The 21,846-nt window shown below is 48.2% G+C and overlaps 1 protein-coding gene across 4 annotated transcripts in view; it reads left to right on the top strand.

The window, feature by feature from the left end:
• Nucleotides 1-21,846, top strand: part of MYO18B (myosin XVIIIB) — a 238,848-nt gene that overhangs the window by 22,961 nt on the left and 194,041 nt on the right. For all 4 annotated transcript variants that reach the window (XM_061603517.1, XM_061603518.1, XM_061603516.1 and 1 more), the window contains 7 exons: nt 1,347-1,413; nt 2,041-2,153; nt 3,375-3,551; nt 10,094-10,292; nt 12,642-12,784; nt 14,152-14,252; nt 17,945-18,008. In XM_061603517.1, coding sequence (XP_061459501.1) covers nt 1,347-1,413; nt 2,041-2,153; nt 3,375-3,551; nt 10,094-10,292; nt 12,642-12,784; nt 14,152-14,252; nt 17,945-18,008 — 864 coding nt within the window. The remainder of the gene's footprint in view (nt 1-1,346; nt 1,414-2,040; nt 2,154-3,374; nt 3,552-10,093; nt 10,293-12,641; nt 12,785-14,151; nt 14,253-17,944; nt 18,009-21,846) is intronic.

The following is a 21,846-nucleotide window of genomic DNA, read 5'->3' as shown; positions in this document are numbered from 1 at the left end:
TTTATTTATTGGCTTAATACAATAACAGAAAGATACAATTTCCAGTTTAAATAACATGTTCAGAAGGGAGAGATTTGGTGTTCAGTACAAAGTTCTTTCATGATATGAATGGATGAATTGATTTGTTTTGGTCAAGGACCAGCACATATAAAATACAAAAGCTGAAACAACGTAAAGTACAGTACAATGTTATAGTATCAAAACACTCAGACCCCAATACAGAAACCTTGCTAAAATATTAAAATAATATTTGAACAACCATCTGTGACAGGTGATGGCAGCTGCACAGATACAGACCATTCTAGCTGTAACCTTGGGAATCTGATCAGATGATGAGTAAAATTAGTCAGATCAGCCAAGAATTTTCTGTAGAATTGGGATGATAAAAATGAATCTGATGTCATGATAAAAGGAGCAATGCAACAGAACATGTCCAACTGTTTCCACTTCCCCTGCCTCACAAGGGCGTAATTGGTGTTGGTAAAGAACCCTCCTAAATCTTCCTTCCAGAAGCACAATGGCAAAGCATTGAATCTAGCTATGTAAACACTTTTCTGAATTTAGGGATAGTCAGGTTTGCCAAGTAGCTTGCAGGCACAAATGCCCTCCCCTTGTCCCTAAAATCAGGGTGCATTGCAGCCACACCTAAATGATTCTGCAATTCTATATCCCAAATTCACATAGCCAAAAGTGTGGTGTTGGTGGATCTGCTGGTAACTCATAATCACTTATCATTTCAATTTAGTTTCATACTAATCCAAAAAGTCTTTTATTTTGGGACAAGGGCAACCTCTGTTGACACTCTTTTATTTTGCACGGGGCTCTGTGTGTGGGCCAGCCATGGCAGATCTTTCAGCTCCTTTGTATGGTCCCTGCCCCTGGTCCTTTTGAATTACTGATGCACAAGTTGGCATCAATAAAGTACTGCAAAAAATGGTGATGTATTTGTACATATGAATGAATTGGGATTGTGACAAACTAGAATTAATTTTAGACCTCCCTCGTCCCCTTGTCCACCCATCATCCTGCTTCCTTCTCTCAGGGGCCAACCCAATGCCTTCAGGAAGTCCACAAGCAGGACATGAAGCCAGTGGCCTCCTCCCACTGGGCCAGCTTTGGATATGTGGCCCAAATCAGGAATGCCTATGATGGTGGGATTTCTTTGAGAAGTGAAGGGGGCAGAATATGGAACTATGAAAGCTTCTCTGAAGGATCTCAAAGTGTCCTGAAGGGGGTTGCGTCCCATCTTGCCTTCTGATGAAAGCCAAAGATGGCACGATGGCTGTGTGCCGTTATTCCCCTTGGCAAACTCCTGTTCCACCATCTTTCTCTCCCTTCCTCTCCAGGTGTGCAAAGATGTCTGGTATGAAATGGAGAAGGTTTGGCTGGTCCAGAAGGATGGATTCACTCTCGGTAAAGTTGGGTTGTATTTTCCCAACCTTTATGCTTAGCAGCTAAGAGGGTGTGTGAATGCAGGGATGGGCAGCTCTCTGTGGATTACACATGCTCTGGATGGCAGTGGTGTGTGTGAGTAGGGTATGCATTGTAGCAAAGGCTCCTCCTTCAATGAAGGTGGTAGTGGAAGAGGAAGGTGCGATGGAGGAGAGACAGGCTGTGGAAATTATTCAGCTAGGCCCAGGTCATGTCGAGTTGTGAGAAACTACCCCCTACACACAGGACAGCAAATGGGGAGAGCTTGGGAGCCAATGTGTGGGGAAGATGCCTTAAACTGGGTCACACCGTTGGTCTATCTAGCAAACATTGTCTACACCAGCCTTTTTCAACTTGCTCTGCTCCAGGCAGCGTGGAGTTATAGCCCCGGAGGTGGCAGGTTGAAGAGGGCCAGTTGATGCTGCCTGACAGTGAGACTTTAGGGTTTCAGGCAGGAGAGTTACTCGGAGACATGGAGGACTGACCTTCTGCATGCAGGGCAAAGGCTCCGCCGCTGATCTGTGGCCAAGTCGTACAGGAGAGAACAAATGCCCTTCAGGGATTTCCTTCCCACTATTTTATTTTATTTTATTTTATTTTATTTTGCAGCTACTGAACTGAAGCCAGATGAGGGGACTCCTGAGCTACCTCTAGGGACTGTCCGCGTCCGAGTGGAAGCTGATAGCTCCATCATCGAAGTGGATGAAGAAAACATCCAGAGAGTGAGTTGTGCTGACCCCTCCCCCAGGCTTCCAGCAGACCCCTTGACTGAGTTTAACCCTCTCTGTTGGGCCAGTTGTGAGGGTCTTCCCTGCCTGCCCAGGGGCAGCATCTGGACAGAGAAGGTTTCCCCTCAGGAGAGTCCCCTTGGCTGCCTCACAGTCCCTGACTTCCAGGGCAGTATGAGGTGACCATCTCAAGCGATGGATGGATGAGTGTGTGTGTGTGTGTGTATGTGTGTGTGTGTGTGGTAGGAATGGGATCTATTGGCCGGTGCTGGTTTGAAAGCATTTCGTTGACCTAACAGGCCAGTATCAGTTTGAGGGTTTTTTGTCTGCTAGCCAATCTGTTTTTTCCCTCAGAAAAATATTTATATTCATATCGATATTTTGAAAGAAAATATCAATACAATTATTTTTCTTAATATCAATATTTTAGAGGTGGATTAAAAAAAAGTTTTTGAAAGCAGCCGCAGAAAATCACTATGTAAAATTCCAATCCGCAACAATAGAGAATAAGGGAATTAATGGAAAATTTGGCCCCAAATCTGAAATGGGCGGAATTCTGGTGCATCCTTTGTGTATGGGGGGCAGTGCTGGCAGCCCCCAGCTGTTCCCCTCTGTTGGAGGACAGAGCCGTGTCTGCCTTGTGGCCTTGTCCGTATCCCCTACAAACTTGCCCTTGGGTGTGTGATGGAGGGTGCTGTCCTGTTGCCCGTTGTGATGAGGCTGTTTGGGACGAAGCCCAGCACATGCCAGGAGGGTGGGGTGGGGAGCTGGAAGAGCAGAGGCAAGAGAGGGTTTGCCACAGAGAGAGCGGGGGAAGGGAAGGCGGAGGACCGAGCAAAGGAGGCGACAAGGGAGATTGGCAGAGCCTGGTTCTTCGCCTCCTTGTAGTGGGGAATGGGGAGGCAGAGGCTCCCCGGTGATGGGCTGCAGCTCCGAGCTCCAAGAGCGGCTCCAAGCTCTCCTCTGGTGCAAGAGGAGGTGAGAAGAGCACCGTGAGGGCTGTGGGTGTCTGGTGGAGAAGGCCACACCAGGGTGGAAGTCAGATTCAGCCCGCAGCAGTGGCACTGTCTTGTCCTTTTCCTCAGGCTGCAGAAGGTCTTGCCCCTGCCTGTGTGTGTGTGAGGGAAAGGGGAAAGCCATGCAAATGGCAACTTCACCATGGCTGGCAGGTAGCTTTGTCTTGAGCTCTTGTATCCCCTCCCCGTCCCCCGACAGACGAATCCTCCGAGTTTGGACTATGCTGAAGACCTGGCTTCCTTGGTGAGCCTGAACGAGGCAAGCGTCGTCCACACACTCCGGCACCGGCGCCAGTCGCAGCTGCATTACACCAATACCGGTCCCAACCTGATAGCCATTGAGCCATCCTCTTCTCTGACCAGCTGCTCAAAAAAGGTATGGGGTTGCACCCCGGGTGTGAGGCCTGGCCAGGGATGGAAAACTCTGTCCATTTCAATCCTCTCAGTTTCTCATTTTTCAATCTTAACCTGAGTTCTCCACATTTCTGCAGCAATTTGCAGATTTTTTAAAAAAGAAATCCTCATGAAAATTCTCCAGCGTTTTAGTGTGAATTTCTACTAATAAACATATTTTTGTAGGGAGTTTTGACTGATGTACACATTTTTGGCAAACAATTCATCATCCTATAATGCACTTTTGTATGCTCTTTTCACTCATATATTCATGTTTATGCACACTTTAACATTTTTGTAAACGTTGGTTGGTGAACTGCACTGCAAATTCTGAATAACCGCAAATTTCGAGGGGTGACTGTGTTTTGGTTCTCATATTGTTTCTGAAAGTGCAAATTTGATAGATTTGGCTTGAAATGTGAACTGAATTGAATTTCTTGCCCATCGCTAGGCCTGGCCTGGGATGATGACCTTTCTTGGGTGCACAAAGAAACCTTTCACCACTGGATTCCTACAATGGTCTCTGCCCAGTTTGGGATAATTGCTTGACAGAGAAGCCCTTCTATCCTTTTATAGGTAGCAAATGAAACCAAGAGGCTTGTGGCACCTTAAACGACAAGCAGTTTTATTACAACATATAAGCTTTCATAGACTAGAGTCTTTTTCTTTGTCTGTTCATATTTATGGTGTTAGATGTGTGATATATATTGCTGCAGAGTGCAGAAACAACGAGTCCGTTAAGACCAACAGTTAAAAGAATAAGGAAACTTAAGGTTTATCGCTACAGAGAAATAAAACCATACATACAGCTATTGTTGAGCCACGAGGCTTTCACTCAGAGGTATTATCTTTGGCTGACTAGACAGGAAGAGAAGGGAGGAAGTAAAGCTGAGCAAAGCTAACAAGTAGGTTAAAGAGGGAATCAATGAGGGAAGACTAGGTTGCCTTTCTGTCTATTGTCCCCCCCTGTTTCAGGTAACTTGTCACATGCATTGGTGCTTTACTCCCAAAGTATGGTACCACAAGGGGCTCCTATGCTGCATTTTGCTGCTATAACCTCATATATCTCCCTCCATCTCCACATCTTTTGATGAGGAGGGGTTCTCTTATATATGTGCAGGATGCTACTGCCCTGTTTTAAGCACAGGGATGGGGAACCCGTTTTAAGTGTGTGGGTGATGATAAGAGGCAAGGGCATATAATTTCATAGCCCACCCTGAGCACCTGCTATGGGACAGAAAGTGAACACTAAAAACTAAATAATATATAACTTTTTGGCAAGAACAAAACCAGTGACCATCAGATGTTGCTGGGATTATTGTAGAGAATGCCAGAGGAGATGTATTTCAATCTAGTCCAGGGAGGCACTTCTTATAATGGAGACTTAGGATCATTTTACACAGATTAGTGTTGTTAAGAGCACGAAGTTGCCTTCCCTCTGCTTTGAATTTTAGGTGGTGATTAAGAGAGTGCAAAGCCCCTCTAAGGAATTTCTCTTCCCATATTGAAGCTAAGTCTATGATAAAGCTCTTTCCCTTCAGAAAAATTCAGTTCTTCAGAGAGAGGTCAAAGGCAGAGCAAAGGTGTTGGCAGGATAGCCGTGCAACTCTGTCCCTGTCTGCACACTTAGGCTCCCCTCTCTGCTAACCTGGCACAGCAGCTTTGTTCCGGAATCTGGAGTGAGGGTTTTGCAGCCCTGATCAGCTGTTGGTGGGGCAATTCTCCCCTTCACCCCATACACAAAAGAGGATTTCCTCCTCTAGAAACAAGCGAGCCCTCATGTAGCAAAATGATGCTAAGAACAACCCTCCCTCTTTAGACTTTATTAGCCCCTTAGTGATGCCATCATGTAGCCAAATCTGACTGGTCACATCATTGCTTCTAAGTAAAACAAACAAGATACCTATATTGGGGGGGGGGGCAGAGAGACAAAAGCACAGCAGCACCAGCTGAATGGGGCTACAAGGATTATTCACACCGCCATGAAAGAATTATGTTTTTGTGTGTGGGGGAGGACATTTTGAGGCCTCCTAACCCTCCCTCCCTCTTTTGAATTAAACAATGTTCAGCTCGAAATTACTTGGATGTTTTGCTGGTGTGTGTGGAGGAGGAGTCCCTATGGTGGTTCCAAATTTCTCTGTAGGCAAGATTTCAGTGGGGGCTCGTTACTCGAGGGCCAGATCTGTAGAGAAACGTTGGCCTGGGCTTCTGGAGAGAAGCAGACCAGACTAGGGCCTCCAGAGCACCCACAGCCTCAGGGGACTCACGGTAACATCCACGAGGGAGGGAGGGGTGTCTGTCTGCTGCCTCCCTCCCTGCAGCATTTGGAGATGGGTTCCTGCTGAGATAGGAGCGTGCAGAAAGCGTTGGATCCACAGCGCAGTCTAAAGCAGTCCCTGCTGAGTAGGGCAAAGAGGAAGCAAGTTCTGTAGCATTCTCCTGTGTGGGTTGGGGCTGCTCTCTTCCCCCTTCAGATGACCTACATCGCGTGTTATTCTCTCAGCAAGCATTCCCTTTGCCGGTGGACCTCTGCTCTGAGGCTTTTCCTATTTCAGTTTCCCCAAGTTCTGTGTTCTGCCCCCAGGCTGAGCATAGGTGGGTCTAGTCCCTCTATGTCCCTTTGGTACTGAGGTGAAACCCAAGAGGCCCATTTCTGAGCAGCATGTACAGTTTAAAACAGAAACTCCATGTGAATCACCTCTGGTGTTTTCCAAATGTTTTCTACTTGGGAGGAACAAGCAACCACCATTGTGCTAAGGGGTGACCTTGTCTCGTCTAGTCTAATAATGTTTGCTGTAAGAGGCCTGGTCCTTGGCTTGGGGGAATGTCCGTAAGGGGGCATCAAAGAGCTGCCAGTGGAGAGCGAATGACTGGAGGGGGTGGGGGTGAGAGAGAGGAGAGAGAGTTTGCAAGTACATCTGACCACAGGCTTGGAGACAGGGAGAAGCTAAAGTGACAGGGGCCCAACAGAGCGTGTGATGGAAATATGTATATGTATGCAGGGATCCTCAGCAGTCTGAGCTGTGTGTGCCAGTGTGTGTATTTACCTTAGAAGCAGGCTTTTATCCCGCATTTAGATCACGGAGACTTAAGACTTAGTCAAATAAGAAAAGCTACTTTATTTATAGAAATACAGAGTAGATTGGAAAGGCATACCTAGTTCTAACTAAGTTGGAGTTACAATGCCCAGACTTGGGTATCACCCTCATGGCTCAGGAGAGAGAGCAAAGACAAAAATGTCTCCTCTCTCCTCGGACAGTCGAAGAAGAAGACCAAGGAAGGAGGGGCAGGCCAGCTTCTCAGAGCATATCAGTTTACAACGGAAGGAAGTTAGGCAGAGAAGAGCACAGGTAAAGATAGGCAAGTCTAGCCAGCTGGAGGACCCTCACTCTATCTTCCTTCTGGAATTCACACAAAAGAACCCAACCAGGAGTTGCTCTTGCCCCACTTCCAACAGAGCGGTCCTCACCCAGGATGGACGCTCATCTTGCAAATGCTGCCTGCAGTTACTAGCCTGGAGAAACTGTTGTTGGCCTTCCTGCCCACACATCCTAATTGTAGTCCTCCGTGGCCTAAAAAAAAAAGAGACCCTGCCTGTATAAAGCGTTTCAGCCTGGTGCCTTGGAGGCACTTTTGACTTGCTAATGATGAAGTTGCTTAGGAGGGAGAATCCTTTGCCCGCTGCCGATTATCTTTCACTCACCAGTTTTGGAGGCGGTTGGAGACATACCTGGTGCCCTCCAGATGTTTTGGACTAGAGGTGCCATGAGCCCCAGTCATCATGATGCTGGGGATGATGTAAGCTGTAGTCAAGAATGTCTGGAAGGCACGTGGTTGCTGGAAACAATTCTGAATAGAGATGGACGTGGGCAGACAATTAGGGAAACAGCCCAGGCAGGGACCGTGGGCAAAGAGGGTGCTCCTCTCTTCCTCACCTTCAACTCAGCCTGTAATATTTTAAATTAGAAGCCCTTGAGAACTTACAGACCAGCACTATTTTGACGTGAAAAGGTGCACGTGGAAGTTTCAAGTATCGGGGCATAGACTTGGAGGGTCAGCAAAAACTTACCCGCTTCTTTTCCCCTGCTATGTGGGACTGCAGGAACGAAACAAAACTCCAGAGGGCTGCTCAGAGTTTTGTGGTGCTGCAGAATATCTAGCGCTGCTGGTGGTGGTGGAAATGATGTTCTGCCGAGGGATGTGGGAGGAATTCAGCTTGGTTCATCTTTTAATTCACAGTTCCTGAAACAATATGTAAACTGAAACACAACTTCCCTTCGAAATTTACACTTCTCAGAATTTTGCAGTGCAGTTTCCCAACATATATTAGGGGAAAGTGTGTATAAAAATGCAGATGATAATGAAAACTCTTACCTTGCAATGGCTTGCAAAAATGTGCATATTGGGAGAAATGTGCAGTGAATTGTTGCCCAATTCTCGTTAAAAAAACCTGATGTGGAAATCTGAACTTAAGACTGGGAAAATGAGAAACCAAAATCGACAGATTTGCCCATCCCTGGTTTTATCTGTAGATGGCTTCTGTACTGTTGGGAGCCACCACCAGCCAGTATTTTTCCATTCCAAATGACCCCTCACTAGTGCTCAGGCCCCACAATAAAGGTTATGCCACCTGACAGTACAAGTTGTATAGGATAAAGCCAGGGCATTGCATACAAAAGCCAGAGGTAAGAATGAACAGATAAGTGAGGGATATCTCTTATTTCATACCACTTGGAGAGAGTCATCCCCTCCTCCCCCCAAGTCACCTTATCAATGAAGCTGTAGGGAAATGTTTTACCATAGCTTGGTTATAATGTATGGATTGTTTTGTTGTTATCACTGCTTGGGCCAAAGGCCATTGCAGATACAGAAAGAGGAATTAATAGAGTTAAAACACAGACCTATTTACAACAGATATAACATATAAAATGAAAAATCTAAATACTTAAATAAATTAACAGGGAATTTGATCACTTATAAAATTAAAACAGGTTATAATCTAAAATCAGAGCATTTAGCTAAAATGTTAGATCAAGGCATCCCCCGAACAGGTGACTGTATTATCAGGGATAATTTTTTTGCAAATTCTTGTTGCCGCCCAAGCAAAAAGTGAGAACCTGTAAGTTATAGTAATGTGCGTATCAGACAAGAGGAGAAAAATCTTCTCTGGCACAGAGTTAAAAAGCAGGCAAGGCAAAATACAACGCAGAAGTTTAGATTGAGGTTCTGAATACAATGGACACAACAGCAAGTAGTGAGGCAGGTCTTTGATCTCCAGGGCTCCCCATATACAGAAGCGGAGGGCCCAAGCGGTCCGGGAGTAATGTATGGGGTTGGCAAAGAGCAGGGCCCAGATAAACATTACTTTAAGGAAGGACTCTGGGTCTGAAGATGGTGCTTCCTGGTCTAATCCGATCCCTGCTGTGAAGCAAGAAGAGAAAGGTGTGCGTTGTGACCCCTGGACCCAGCAACAATCCAGGCACAGAGTTGGAGGCTGCAGCAACACTAGCTAAGGTGCTGAGCTGGCTGCTGGAGATCAGGGGACCACTGCAATTGAGGCTGGCGACTGAAGCCTCCAGAGAAGCCTCCCAGACCCCCAGGGCCAGAGCCCGGACACTCATAGGTGCCTTTCCCAGAGCCTGAGGAATGAGATGCTTCCTGACACCCTTCATTGGTCCAGTGGCTCAGGGAGAACACCAGGAGGGAGCTGTGGGATGGAGGAGAAGGAGTGCTTGACTTCAGACCAGAGGGCTGGCCTTTTAAGGCACTGAAAATCTCCATGAGTGGGCAGAGCCTGGAGGAGGCAAGCTGCTGACAGCAGCATAACAAGCCAGCCCTCCTAGGTGTAAGTTGTTCACTTAGAGCTATCTGTGGTCCTGAAACTTCTGCCCTGCCCTCTGCCTTGCCCCCTTCTCTGTGGGATCCAGCATCTGACCAGAAGGCAACAGCTTGTGAAGTTCTTGGCTCTTGCTTGTAGGACTGGGCTAGAAGTTGCCAAACCATTGGATCATGAAGGGCAAAGTCCCCAACCACTTGCCCCCGTGGAGAGGCTCAGCTGAGACCAGCACAGCTTTGCACCCCAGTGAATTCTTCAAGGTAGAGTTTCTTTGCCAAGCTCCATGGCACCAGGGTCCTCCCTCATCTGTAGTAGCCATTTCATCTGGCTATAAGGAGGAGAGGGAGAAGGTTAAGACTGCAGGACTCCCACCACTCTGCCTGCCTGAAAGGCTAGCAATTTTGGGATCCTTCCTTCCTTGAAATCTTTCCATTAGAAAAACTCTGCCAGTAAGAAATAGTGCCTGAGTTTGCTTTCCCCCCTCTTCCCTCCTACTCTATTTTCCTTTTGTGCCACGTTTTTTAGATTGTAAATCTGAGGGCAGGGACCATCACATCCCATCACTGACATTTGTAAGACACTCTGGGAGCCTTTTTTTAAAAAAAATTAAAGTGGGATTTAAACAATGCTTTAAATAACTGAATACTAAATTGGCTCACTAACCGTGTGCTTGCCCACTCTTTCTCCAGGCGTTCAAAGGCAAGCGGGATGGGCTACCTCCACACATCTTTTCCATGGCGCAGAGAGCCTACTGGAACATGCTCATGCAACGGCAGGATCAAACCATCTTGCCCTTGGGCAGAAGCAATGCTGGCAAGACCACTTGCTGCCAGAACACCCTTGAATACCTGGTGGCCACTGCAGGCAGTGTGGGCGATCAGGTCACAGGTATGCTTTGTTTGGGGCAGTGGAGGATTGGCTAAGCAGATTGAGACTCTGTGCATATCCTGTAGGACCTCTTTCTTAAACTTTCCATCATCCCTGACTGTTGGCCAAGCTGGCTGGAGCTGATCCAACATCATCTGGAGGGAAGGCTTGTGCAGGGCATGGCACCGGGTCCTGGCTGGTATGTGCCTGACCATGTGCCCCCTGGATCCCTGCCCATGATGGCTGGTGAAATCAAGCTGGCAGGGGGCTGCCTGAGTGGGACCGGGGGGAGTCAGTGCTTCACTGTGTGAGAGAGCGGTGCCTGCCACCTGAAAGGGAACCATAGTGTGGCCACTACTGGAAAAAGGTGGCCTTCAGAGCTTAGAAAAGTTACTTTTTTGAACTACAACTCCCATCAGCCCCAGCCAGCATGGCCACTGGATTGGGCTGATGGAAGTTGTAGTTCAAAAAAGTAACTTTTCCAAGCTCTGCCCCAATGGATTGTAGTAGCTATTACCCGGTCGCAAATGCCCCCTTCATAGGGAAGGTGATTGAGGAGAGGGTCATGGAGGAACAACTGCAGATATTCCTGGATGAGACGGATTATCTGGATCCATTCCGGTCTGGGTTTAGGCCTGGGTCTGGGACCGAATCAGCATTGATCACCCTGATGGATGACCTTCAAAGAGAACAGGCGGGGAGACTGCAACCCTGCTCCTTCCTCTTAATCTCTCAGCAGATTTCGATACGACTGACTGTGGTATCCTTCTGGGCCAACTCTATGGGATGGGCCTTGGTGGTGGCACTGGGCTTTATGGTTGCTCCATTCCTCCCTGCAGAGTTGTGTTGGCCTCCTGGTGTTTATGCAATGAAATGCCACAGGGCGCCATTCTCTCCCCTGTGTTATTCTGCATCTGCATGTAGGTGTTGGTAGCAGCCATTAGGTGTTTTGGAGCAAAGTGTCAGTACGGGCTGATGATACCCAGCTCTATTTCTCAGTTACATCTGAGTCAGGAGAGGCTGATGCAAGCCCTGGACCAGTGCCTGAATGCAGTGGTGGTCTGGATGCAGGTCAAGAAATAATGCTTGAATCCTTGAAAGACAGAGGCCTTGTGGGGGGGCGGGGTGTGTGTGTTCCTGCGTCCAGGAGACGGGTCAATTGCCTGTCCTGCATGGGGGTTGCACTCCTTCTGGAGGAGCACTTTTGCAGTTTGGGGGTACTCCTCGATGCCTCTTTTTCACGAGAGGCCCAACTGACCTCTGTGGCTAGGAGTGCCTTCTATGGCTGGTACACCAGCTGCAAATATTCCTGGACTGGGATAGGTTGACCACAGTGGTCTATGCCTTGGTAACCTCAAAACTCAATTTATTTATTTATTTATTACATTTATATACCACCCCATAGCCAAAGTTCACAGCAATTAAAAACAGTACAAACAAATATACAAATTTTAAAACACAAAAAATAATTTAAAAACACAATTTAATTAAAAAAAAAAAATTAAAAAACACATGCTAAAATGCCTGGGAGAAGAGGAAAGTCTTGACCTGGTGCAGGAAAGATAACAGTGTTGGTGCCAGGCTCACTTCTTCAGGGAGATCATTCCATAATTTGGAGCCACCACTGAGAAGGCCCTCTTCCTTTTGCTGTAATTTGCTGTAACACGCTGTATGCAGGGCTGCCCTTATATCCTGCCTAGAACCTGCAGGCAGTGCAGAATGCAGCAGCCAGACTGCTCACAGGAGCAGGCTACTGGCAACATATTACTCCGCTGCTGAGAGAGCTGCACTGACTACCCATCTGCTACCAGACCGGGTTCAAGGTTTTTGTGTTAAATTCACAAAGCCCTAAATCACTTGGTCCCAAAGGACTGCCTGATTCCTTATGCTCCAGCTCAGTCACTGAGGTCTCCTGATGGGACACTTTTGGAGGTCCCAGCTGGCCTTTACCACGGGCTGAGCCTCTAGTGTGGTGGGCCCTGCCCTGTGGAACTCCTTGCCAATAGAAGTTCAGCAGGAGTCACCACTGCTTGTTTTCAGACATCTAAAAAATTGTATTATTCAGACAGGCCTTTCAAATCTGAGATTCTTTGCCAACCAGCTTTTACTATGTGATTTTTTATTATAATTCTATGTTTTTAGTCTGTATACCACTTGTGATATTTTATATGAAAGTGTTGTTTATAAATATATGAATGAATGAATGAATGAATGAATGAATGAATGAATGAATGATGGCTGTAGCGGGGGGAGGATGCATTTGGTTTTTTGAATCTGAGGTGATTGCATGTTGGCCAGGGGTTTGGAGGGTGGGAGGGCAGAGATAAAAGTTGTCTTCAAACAGACCTAGAGTCCTTGATTTTTTTGCAGTGGAGAAAATCCAGGCCATGTTCACGCTGCTCAGAGCCTTTGGAGCAGTGACCACCAGCCACAGCGAAGCCTCCACTCGCTTCTCCATGATCATGGCGCTGGATTTCAGTGCGACCGGCCGCGTAACAGCTGCGCATCTCCAGGTAATGCTCCTGATCCCTGTCCTGGGAGGGCTGTGGGGGTGTGTGTGCTTGTGTGAGATGGGGGACACCTGCAAGAAACCTCAAGTGGCCGAAGGGAGCTGGGAAGGGGAACTGCTGCGTCCTTCTCTTCTGGTCCTTGGGAACTGGTGTCAGAAGGTGAGCCCAGACCAGGCCTAAGGATTGCAAACAGGTCATTTGGCAGTGACTTACCAGATTTTCTTCAGAAAAGGTAAAACTGGATTTAAATGGGAGTAAAAAATGTGGGCTGGCATTTTGATACCAAAGACATTATGTGGACATTGCAAAAAAAACACAATTGCATGCATGAGGTGCATCAAACCCCACAACAAACACGGCTGGTGAAGATGCCAGCTCAGAGAAGCAGCCTTTCGGTTCTGCTGTCAGCATCTGTGCCGTTTCTAGGATAACGTCAGCCAAGGTCAGGTTCCTGCTCCCCTGTACCTTACAGTTCGCTTTATTTTCCAGTCTGTGTGTGAATAATTGTTGGAAGGGGAAGGGAGCGGCAAGGGTACCATGCGGGGAGCGTAAGCGCTTGCATCTTACACAACCCTGAGCCTTTCTAGTTGTAGGGAAATGGAACTTACATCCGAGGCTTGAATGCCAAGGTAGGTCAAGACAAGGGCACTGATGGAGGGAAGGCCTTTGGGGAAGAGTTCCAGGCATAAGGGAGGATGGGAAGAGTTGTGCCCATGGAAAAGAACATGGACTCGGGGGCTCCAGGGGCTGTTTTCTGGGACACAGTGAAACCTGTCAAGACCAGCAAGCCCAGGGGGCAAAACAGGGAGAGGCAAACTGGGCATCCTCTTACATTTGAACTGACTTAATATTGTGGGTGGTGGGAATTTCAGGGAGTATCAGGAAGAGTTCTGTGGAATCTTAAAGCACTTCCCATGCTGCAGCAACACGACTTGACCTGATAAAGATATTGCGCCTCTGATTTTGTTTTAAGAACAACTGGGAGCCCTGTGGCACTCTAAAGGCTAACAGATTTATTATGGCATAAGGTGTTGTGGACTAGAGTCTCCTTCTTCTGTGGACACTGTCATATGAAAACTTATTATGCCATAATCAATTTGTTCTTTGCCTTTAAGGTGCTACAGCACTCCTTGTTTTGTTTTTGTTGTTGTTTTGCTGCAACAGACTAGACACTGTTTCCCCAGAAATCCCTCCCCTTGGGGAGACACAGCAATGGCTGCATCCTGGACTTTAGAGGTGACTCTAGAGGCAAGTCTGGAAGGCAACTGCATAAGCCAGCCATCAAGTTGCATCCTCTGTGAGGTTGGCAGGCAACAGAATTTAGTCTCTCCCTCTCCCTTTCCCTCTCCCTCTCTCATATATCTGCCTAGACAATGCTGCTGGAGAGAATCCGTGTAGTGCAGCAGCCAGAAGGAGAAAGCAGCTTTAACGTCTTCCATCAGATGCTGGCAGGGCTGGATCTGGACCAGAGGTATATCCCCAAAGGGAAGGTGGGATAGGTGGTTTGTCTGATGCTTCGGTGAGTGTCGCATGGTAATGGACATGGTGTGAATGACACCTGTACTCAGATACGTCTGAAGTGACTTGCACTGTGAAATATTTAGCCATAAGAATGTGAGCACTGCCGTGTTGAATCAAATCAAAGGCTGATCTAGTCCAGCACCCTGTACCCATAGTGTCCAACCAGATGCCTCTGGGAAGCCCACAAGCTAGACCTGAGTGCAACAGCACTCTCTGCCAACTCGGATTCAAGGGTAGACAGCCTCTGAGCATGGAAGTTTCATTCTTACCTAGAATAGCCAGTAGCTGCTGATATAAATCCTCTCCCCAATTTCTGTTCCTTTGAAAGCCATTTAACCTGGTGCAATATCAGAAGGTGCATAAGAATCGCCTTGTTGACTCAAAAGTGGCGGTCCATCTTGTCCAGGTTCCTGCCTCCAGCAGTTATTATTATTGTTGTTGTTTATTTCCAAAAGGCCCTCAAGGTGGCCCACAAAAAATAAACACAAATGCAGAAATACATACCAATAAAAACAGTACGATTTACAAAAATTGAACAACAAGGTAATCACATTACCAAAAAGCAACAATAACAACATCTGGCACTGGAGGTACTGGTATTCATCCCCAACATCTGGCACTGGAGGAACACTGCCTGTCTGCATGGAGCTCCATGGTAGAACTCCAGCTCTGCACACAGAAAGTCCCAGTTCACACTCAGCCTCTACACATACCTGTTCCTGAAACCCTGGCGCACCTCTGCCAGTCCGTGGAGGCAATACCAAGCTAAATGAAACTGGTGGTCTGAGTTGGTGTATGGAAGCCTCCTCCGTTTGTAGCTAATAGCTGGCAGCAGCCTTGTTCCCCATGAATTTCTCTAATTCCCCTTTAAAGGCATACAAGCGGGTGGCCAGGGGCAGGGAGTCCCCCTGCGCAAAGAGGTCCTTGATTGCCCTAAATGACCCTGAGCTCTGCTGTTGTGAAAAGAGGAAGGGAGGAAACTCTTTCTCTGGAGACATGGTGGAGAAAGCGAATCGCTTCTGTATAACTTGACAGTAGCCTTCAACTGCCTTTCTTCGAAACCATGCATATTGGAGTGAAAATAACACAGGAAGCATTCTATTAGGAGGAAATGTCTATGTTAGGAGAAATGTGGACTAGAAACATAGGAACAGAGGAACCTGCCTTATATGAGTCAGGTCCATTGGTCCATCTAGCTCAGTATTGCCTGCACTGACTGGCAGCAGCTCTCCAGAGTTCCAGGCAGGGGTCTTTCACCAGCCCAGCCCCTTGGGGGTTGAACCTGAGGCCTTCTGCAGACAAGTCAGACACCCTGTTTCCCCAAATGTTAACAGCTTAAATGCTGGCAGATTTTTGTGAGGACCTTTTAAACAAAACCATGTGGAAACTGATGTGGAAAGATGGGAAACTGAATTTAAGAATGGGGGGGGGGAAGAGAAAGGGAGAGATGCCAAAAGTGACAAGTTTGTCCATCTGCAGCTACTACAGGGAGATGATCAATCTGATTATGAAGGAACTTCACTTCACCAGCAGGGGGAGCAAGACAACTGGGAAACCGTTTCCAGGGCTGTAATAGCAGCAGCATAGGCTCACGATTCATCCTGTTGCTACCCTGAGTGGGAGATGAGGTACAAGCAGGGGAGGGTGGCATGCGGATCTTTCTAGAAAGCCAGCTGCCCTGTTTTGCTCTGCTTGGGACAGGAGAGGCAGTTAGAGTTCTCCGTGCACGATCTGGACACGCAGCAAGGTCTGGCTACCCATAATCCATTGTCTGATGAATAGGATTTGTAAGCAGCTGTTGGTAAACAGAAACAAATCTGTTGCTGCTCAGGGAGTTTATCAACAACACTCCCCCTTTTCTCTTTCATTTTAAAGGTTTTGCTGTAATGCAGCAGGTACTCACATCTAGAAGGGGAAGTTACTTATATTTCCAAACCTTGGGGCCAGACACCAGAAGCAACCTTGGGGTGTGTGTGTGTACTTTTAATCCCTTTGCACAATTCCTGCTGTGATTACGTCTAAGCATTCTGAAGCCTTTCGCTAAGCAATGAGTAAACACAGGCCAAATGGCCAGAAGCTGCCGCACTTCCAGTGTTTTCTGAATTTCTCTGCAGATTTTGGAATCCTGACATTTTAGAATCATAGAATTTTAGAGATAGAAGAGATCTTGGAAGTCATCTAGTCCAACCCCCACTCCCCCACCCACCGCTCAGTGCTGGATCTGTACAGCACACCTGACAGGTGGCTGCCCACCCTTTGCTTTAAATGCCTCCAGTGAAGGAGGGCTGCCCCCATCTCTGAAGACAGCTGGTGGCTTCATGTCAGTGAGTAGAATCTGCTCCAGCTTTTAGTCTGGACTTTGGAGGAGCTGTCAAAGGTGCTGAAGTGACAACTGGAGGGCCAAAAGTTCCTCATGCCTGCTCTAAGTTATCCCTGTGCATGTATGCCCATTGATAAAAAGACGTCTTAAAAAAGTCTTGATATCACTTTGTATACAGTTGTATTTAGATTCTTGTTAGGGCTGTGTGCCATAATGCACGCAGGGCTTCATTAAACCACAATACACAGAGAATTTTAATGCAATCCTGCACGCCAGGACAGCTGTTTTTGCAGTGAATTATCAATGCATGCATGTTCTACAGGTAACATAGAGAGAGGGAAAGATGCAAATCAACTGAAGCTGTGTAAACAATGCATGCTCTGATTCTAGTTAAACCAGAATTCAGGAAGAATGGGACACAGGGCAGAACCAGAGGAACAGAATAGAGGAAATTGCTGACCTCTCCCCTGAAGACCATGTGGGTACTACAACCTGGGAGACCAAGGTTCAAATCCCCACATAGCCACGAAGCTTACTGGGTGACCTTGGGCCAGTCACTGCCTCTCAGCCTCATGAAAACCCTATTATCAGGGTCGCCATAAGTCGGAATCAACTTGAAGGCAGTACATTTACATTTTTACTAAGTAAAGTGAACTGAAAACACTATGGAATGTGTTTGCCCTTAAGAGAGCAACTCTGTGAGGAAGGTCAGTTGTGTGCCCATTTTACATAAGGACAGAACTGAGGCCCCCATGATGATGCCATGGTAGTCGTGGAACCAGTCCGCTTGTATCCAAGTCCCATTTTCAATTTGGGTCATGATGATTCAGTCAAGGGCAACAAGAAGTGTCCTGTTAGTAGTTTTCTCCTTTGCTCCTAGAATAAATGGTTTTTAAGATATTAGCTAAATTCACTGGAAGATGGGATAGGCCTCCCTGTACAAAGAGAGAAAATGTATAGGAAAGACACATCTCTCTCTCTCCCCCCCCCAAATTAACCTCTCAGGTTTATGTGCTGCTTTTATCCTAACAGAATTTCTGCTTCCAAAGTTTGGCTGCAACAGCCAGTCGGCTCTGACTGTTCTCGCCAGCATTTCTTGTATTGGGACCAGTTGCCCTCCACGGACACACCAACTGCTCCTGTCCTACTTGTGGGTTTCTCAGAGGCGCCTGGCTGGCCACTGTGGGAAACTGGATGCTGTGCTCGATAGTCCTTTGCTCCAGCCCAGGAGCCAGGCTGTCCTAGTATCTCCTATCTCTGATTTGGTGACTTAATTTTGCCTGTTTGTGTTTTTTCCCCCTCCCCTCCTCCCCTGCAACTAGAACAACTCTACATTTGCACCACATGGTGGAGAACAGCACCTTTGGCATCAGGCCATGTCTAAAGGTAGGCACCTGACTTAACACTTTCCAAACCCACCCCACCGATTGCAATATGAATCCTGGCGTGATGGAGACCATACAACCAGTCGCAGTTTAATTTTATCTGCAGCACGGGCAGGTGTCTGCCTTGAGGGGCCAGCTTTCTTTTAAAATGTTTCTACATTGTGCCGCCTGTGTTTTGGTGCAAAGGGCTGGGCATGCCAGAATTTCTCAAGAAAGAGGAAGGGGATTGCGGGCAGAAGCAAAGGAGGGCAGGACCGGGGTGGGCAGGGGAATAATGCCAGTCGAGGCTGGCCCAAGACATTCCATGGAGGCAAAGGACAAGATGATGCCTCCCCAACCCCGAGTTGGGGTGAGGAGTGTCCTCCACCCAGACCCAAAGGCAGCAGCCTAGCTTAGAGGGTGCCGACAAGGCAGCCAGCAGTGTGGTGTACAAAGCTCTGTCTGGGCTCAGGAGGAGCAAGGGGGGGAGGAGGGTTTGCCACTGCTGCTACACCTGCTGCGTGAGGCAGCCGCTTCACTCTGCCTAATTTACCTCTGAGGAGATTTCTTTTTAAATGCTTTTAAAAATCTTTGCATTGCTTTTATTTTCTTGTTTGCTGCCCTGGGCTCCTGTGGGAGAAAGGGTGGGATAAAAATTGAAATATTATTACTACATCATCATCATCATCATCAATAACAAACAAACAAACAAATCAATCAATCAACACAAGAGTCATAATGGCAGGTCAGCCTCTTGGGCCTGCAGCAATGCAGGGGCTGCTGAAGTGATTTTTCAGGCAAAGACCGGAGAAAGTGGCAAGGGAGAGCCCTTGTGCCCAGTTGTGGGCAGAGTTGTGCAGGTCTTCCTGAGCCCCGGAGCCACCACTGTTTCTCCTTCTTCTTCTGGAAGACGCTATTTGATTATTAAAGTTCCCAGGCGATCCTTGATAGCTGGCAAACACGATGGCAAAAGCTGACACCCTCTCTCTCTCTGCCTCATCAGCACAACCAACCAGGAACCATCTCTGATAGCCTGGAGTCTGGGGTCAAATCCAGATTCCGTGGGCAAGTGTTTGTTACCAGAGGCTGCCGGATGGCTGCCTTGATCTCTGCCTGGCTTTGAGCTGGACCCGTTCCAGTCTCTAAGTGACCTTGTCCTTTGCTCAGAGAGACCCCCTGGATGCCCTTCTTTCCTCAGCTGCTGCTTCTCACACCTTGTTGCCTGACAAGGTGAAAAGTAGGGATTTGGAGAGAGGAAAAGAGCAACAGCGACCATTCCTCCCCCCCCTCCCTTTCCCCGCTAGTATGCCTCTTGCCAACCGCCCTGGTCTCAAGGCCAGAATTCAGTAATGAGCGAGTTGCAAAAGTGCAAATAAATCCAGCCATTTCTGAAGTGCTGCTCTTGAACGTGGTCTGGGAACTGGGCATTGCTAGCGTCCTGCTTCTGCCCGACTCCTCTGACTCAGACGACCAGGAGTGGCAGGCACTGGAGGAAGAGGCAAGGAATGGGAGGGAGATGAGCAAATGGAGCAGGGCCCAGTTGACGGTGCAGGGCTCCCTGCCTCCGAACACAAGAGGTCCTGCTGAAGCAGGAGTCCCAGAGGCTTCCTCTTTGCCACCCTTGGAGGAGAGGGGAATGTCAGGGCCTGCAGGGGCAGCCTCCCCGCTGGGGGACGGACACGGCCGAATGGGACTGGTCAGGAGGACTCCAAGGTGGAGGTGGGCCCGCCGTCCTCTCCCAGGAAGAGGTGGCGCACCAAGAGAAAAGAGGAGATGCTTTCCTAGATGCCGTGCCCACCTTCAGGCTAGGAGTTCCTGCAGCAACAGGGATTTTTGCAGGCACTTGGGCATCTCCGCCTTTCCTTAAAAGCTCAGGAGCTTCAATAGCCCAAAAGGAAGCACTTATGGGGAGGAGAGGGGAGGAGGAGGAGGAAGAAGAAAAGGGCAAAAGTGGCACCCTGGAGCCCCACCTCCTCTTCTGCTGCAGGCAGGCCGAGGGAGCCCTGAGAGAAGGCCTCCCTGGTTCCTCCAACCCTGTTGGGCTGGGATTTGGGAGGACCTGGCCCTTGGGAGTGGCCTTGTGGTATCTTAAGAAGGGGCCAGCAGCAGAAGTCCTGGACCTTTCACCCCCCAAACGCTGAAGCTTGGAGCAGGGCTATTGGGGAGGGCAGGTGGAGTTGGGGACCTGTTCCTGCATCTAATGTGCATAAACGGTGAGGAGCTTTACTTGGTTGTCTGGTCCTCATTTGGGGTTTGATTTTGAGCTTGTTCCCCATGGAGATCACGGACCCTGAAACTTTTAGTGCATCCCTTCCACATTGCGGCCTCACGCCATTCTTAATGGGCGGACTGAGTCACACCAGTGGAGGCCACTGGACCACTCAAACTTATACTGTCTATGCTGAAAGGCAGCATCTTTCCGAGGATTTAGACAGAGGCCTTATCACTATGGGAGCCCCACCAACTGAGATCCTCTCTTAACTGGGGATACCTGAAGTCAAACTGGTGGCCTTGTGCATGTGAAAGCACCTGCCCCACTACTGAGCTATACAGCCCCTTCCCTGAACGGCATTCCTTCCTCCCCTACCCTCTGAATATGGTGCAAGAGGGTGTATCTTTCAATCCTGGACCAGATTTGGCCCTTAGTGCTCTGTTCTGATTTGCGCAGTATAATTTTGCTTCTCCCGTGCTGTGGGGTGTATAGCGTTTTCATTACATAAGCCAGGCCTGTTCTGGAAGTGCAGTCACGTTGGGCTCTCTTCACTTCGCTAAGCACAGAAGCACAAGTACACATGCTTCCTGTTATGTGTGAATGCGCTGAATCAGCCAAATAAAACCCAATCGCCAAAAGATGGTGGTTGAATCGTATGTAGAAACGCCCTTTCCCTCTTCAGGTTCCAGAAATGGTAGCAGCAATTTAGGGAATGAGGTGCATCAGGTTTTCGGTAAAGGGATGGTCCACAACAGTAGCAGCCTTCCAGAGGTTTTGGAATGCAACTTTCATCAGTCCCAGCCAGCATGGCCACGTGATGTTGGGGCTGATGGAAACTGCATCTCAGAACATCTGGACGGGCCCAGGTTGGCTGAGGCTGGTTCATAGCATTGACCTTCAGCTGGTGGGCCTGTACCTACGGCTGACAGAAGGCAAGTCACAACAGCAGCACAAGCACTATACAGTTATATGGGAAAGGGGTGGGTTCCCAAAGGCATGTTTGAACCGGAGGTTTATAAGGATAGGTTGCAGGTCTGCAAAAGCTGCAGATTTTTTGGCATTTGAAAATGGTGAGCTTGGTAGAATTTGGGAGTGCAGATCCATTTCGTGTCTGTATAGGCTGCTGTCAGTTGCAGATGTGGGAACTTCATGCTCTAGTTGGAGTGGGTTTTTTTTCACATGTGAAATTTTTAATTGCCTTTGTCTGCCTGACATTGTCAGCATCTGATTGCTCACGGGGAACAAATTAGTTAATGCCAATGTGTGCTTCGGCCAATGGGGTTTCCAATTTGTTTCCCAAGCTTTAAGCCAGCGCGGGTTCAAGCTGCCCCACGGGGTGAAACAGCCACACCTGTCTTGTGCCAGGATGCCTTCAGCTTCCTCTCTGCTACGACGAGGGCTGCTTCTGCTGCCTCCTCACGTGTGTCTGGGGTGACCTCATCTTGAATGCGTCTCGTTAGCAATTTCCACAAGAGCCTGGCTCCCGCCGACATACGCAGAAATGCTGAGTGGGGGCTTTTGCGTCTGTGGAGGGGCAGTGCAGCTGGAAAGACAGAATCCGAGCGCTGCCATCAGGGACTTTTGGGTCTGAAAAATCCCCTCAGGAAGGTTGTGCCCTTGGGCTTTCCCTGCCGGGACACAGAAACAT

The sequence above is a fragment of the Rhineura floridana genome, chromosome 19, assembly GCF_030035675.1.
Source record: "Rhineura floridana isolate rRhiFlo1 chromosome 19, rRhiFlo1.hap2, whole genome shotgun sequence".
In the NCBI taxonomy this organism is placed as follows: Eukaryota; Metazoa; Chordata; class Lepidosauria; order Squamata; family Rhineuridae; genus Rhineura; species Rhineura floridana.
This window is presented reverse-complemented; position numbering and strand designations above follow the sequence as displayed.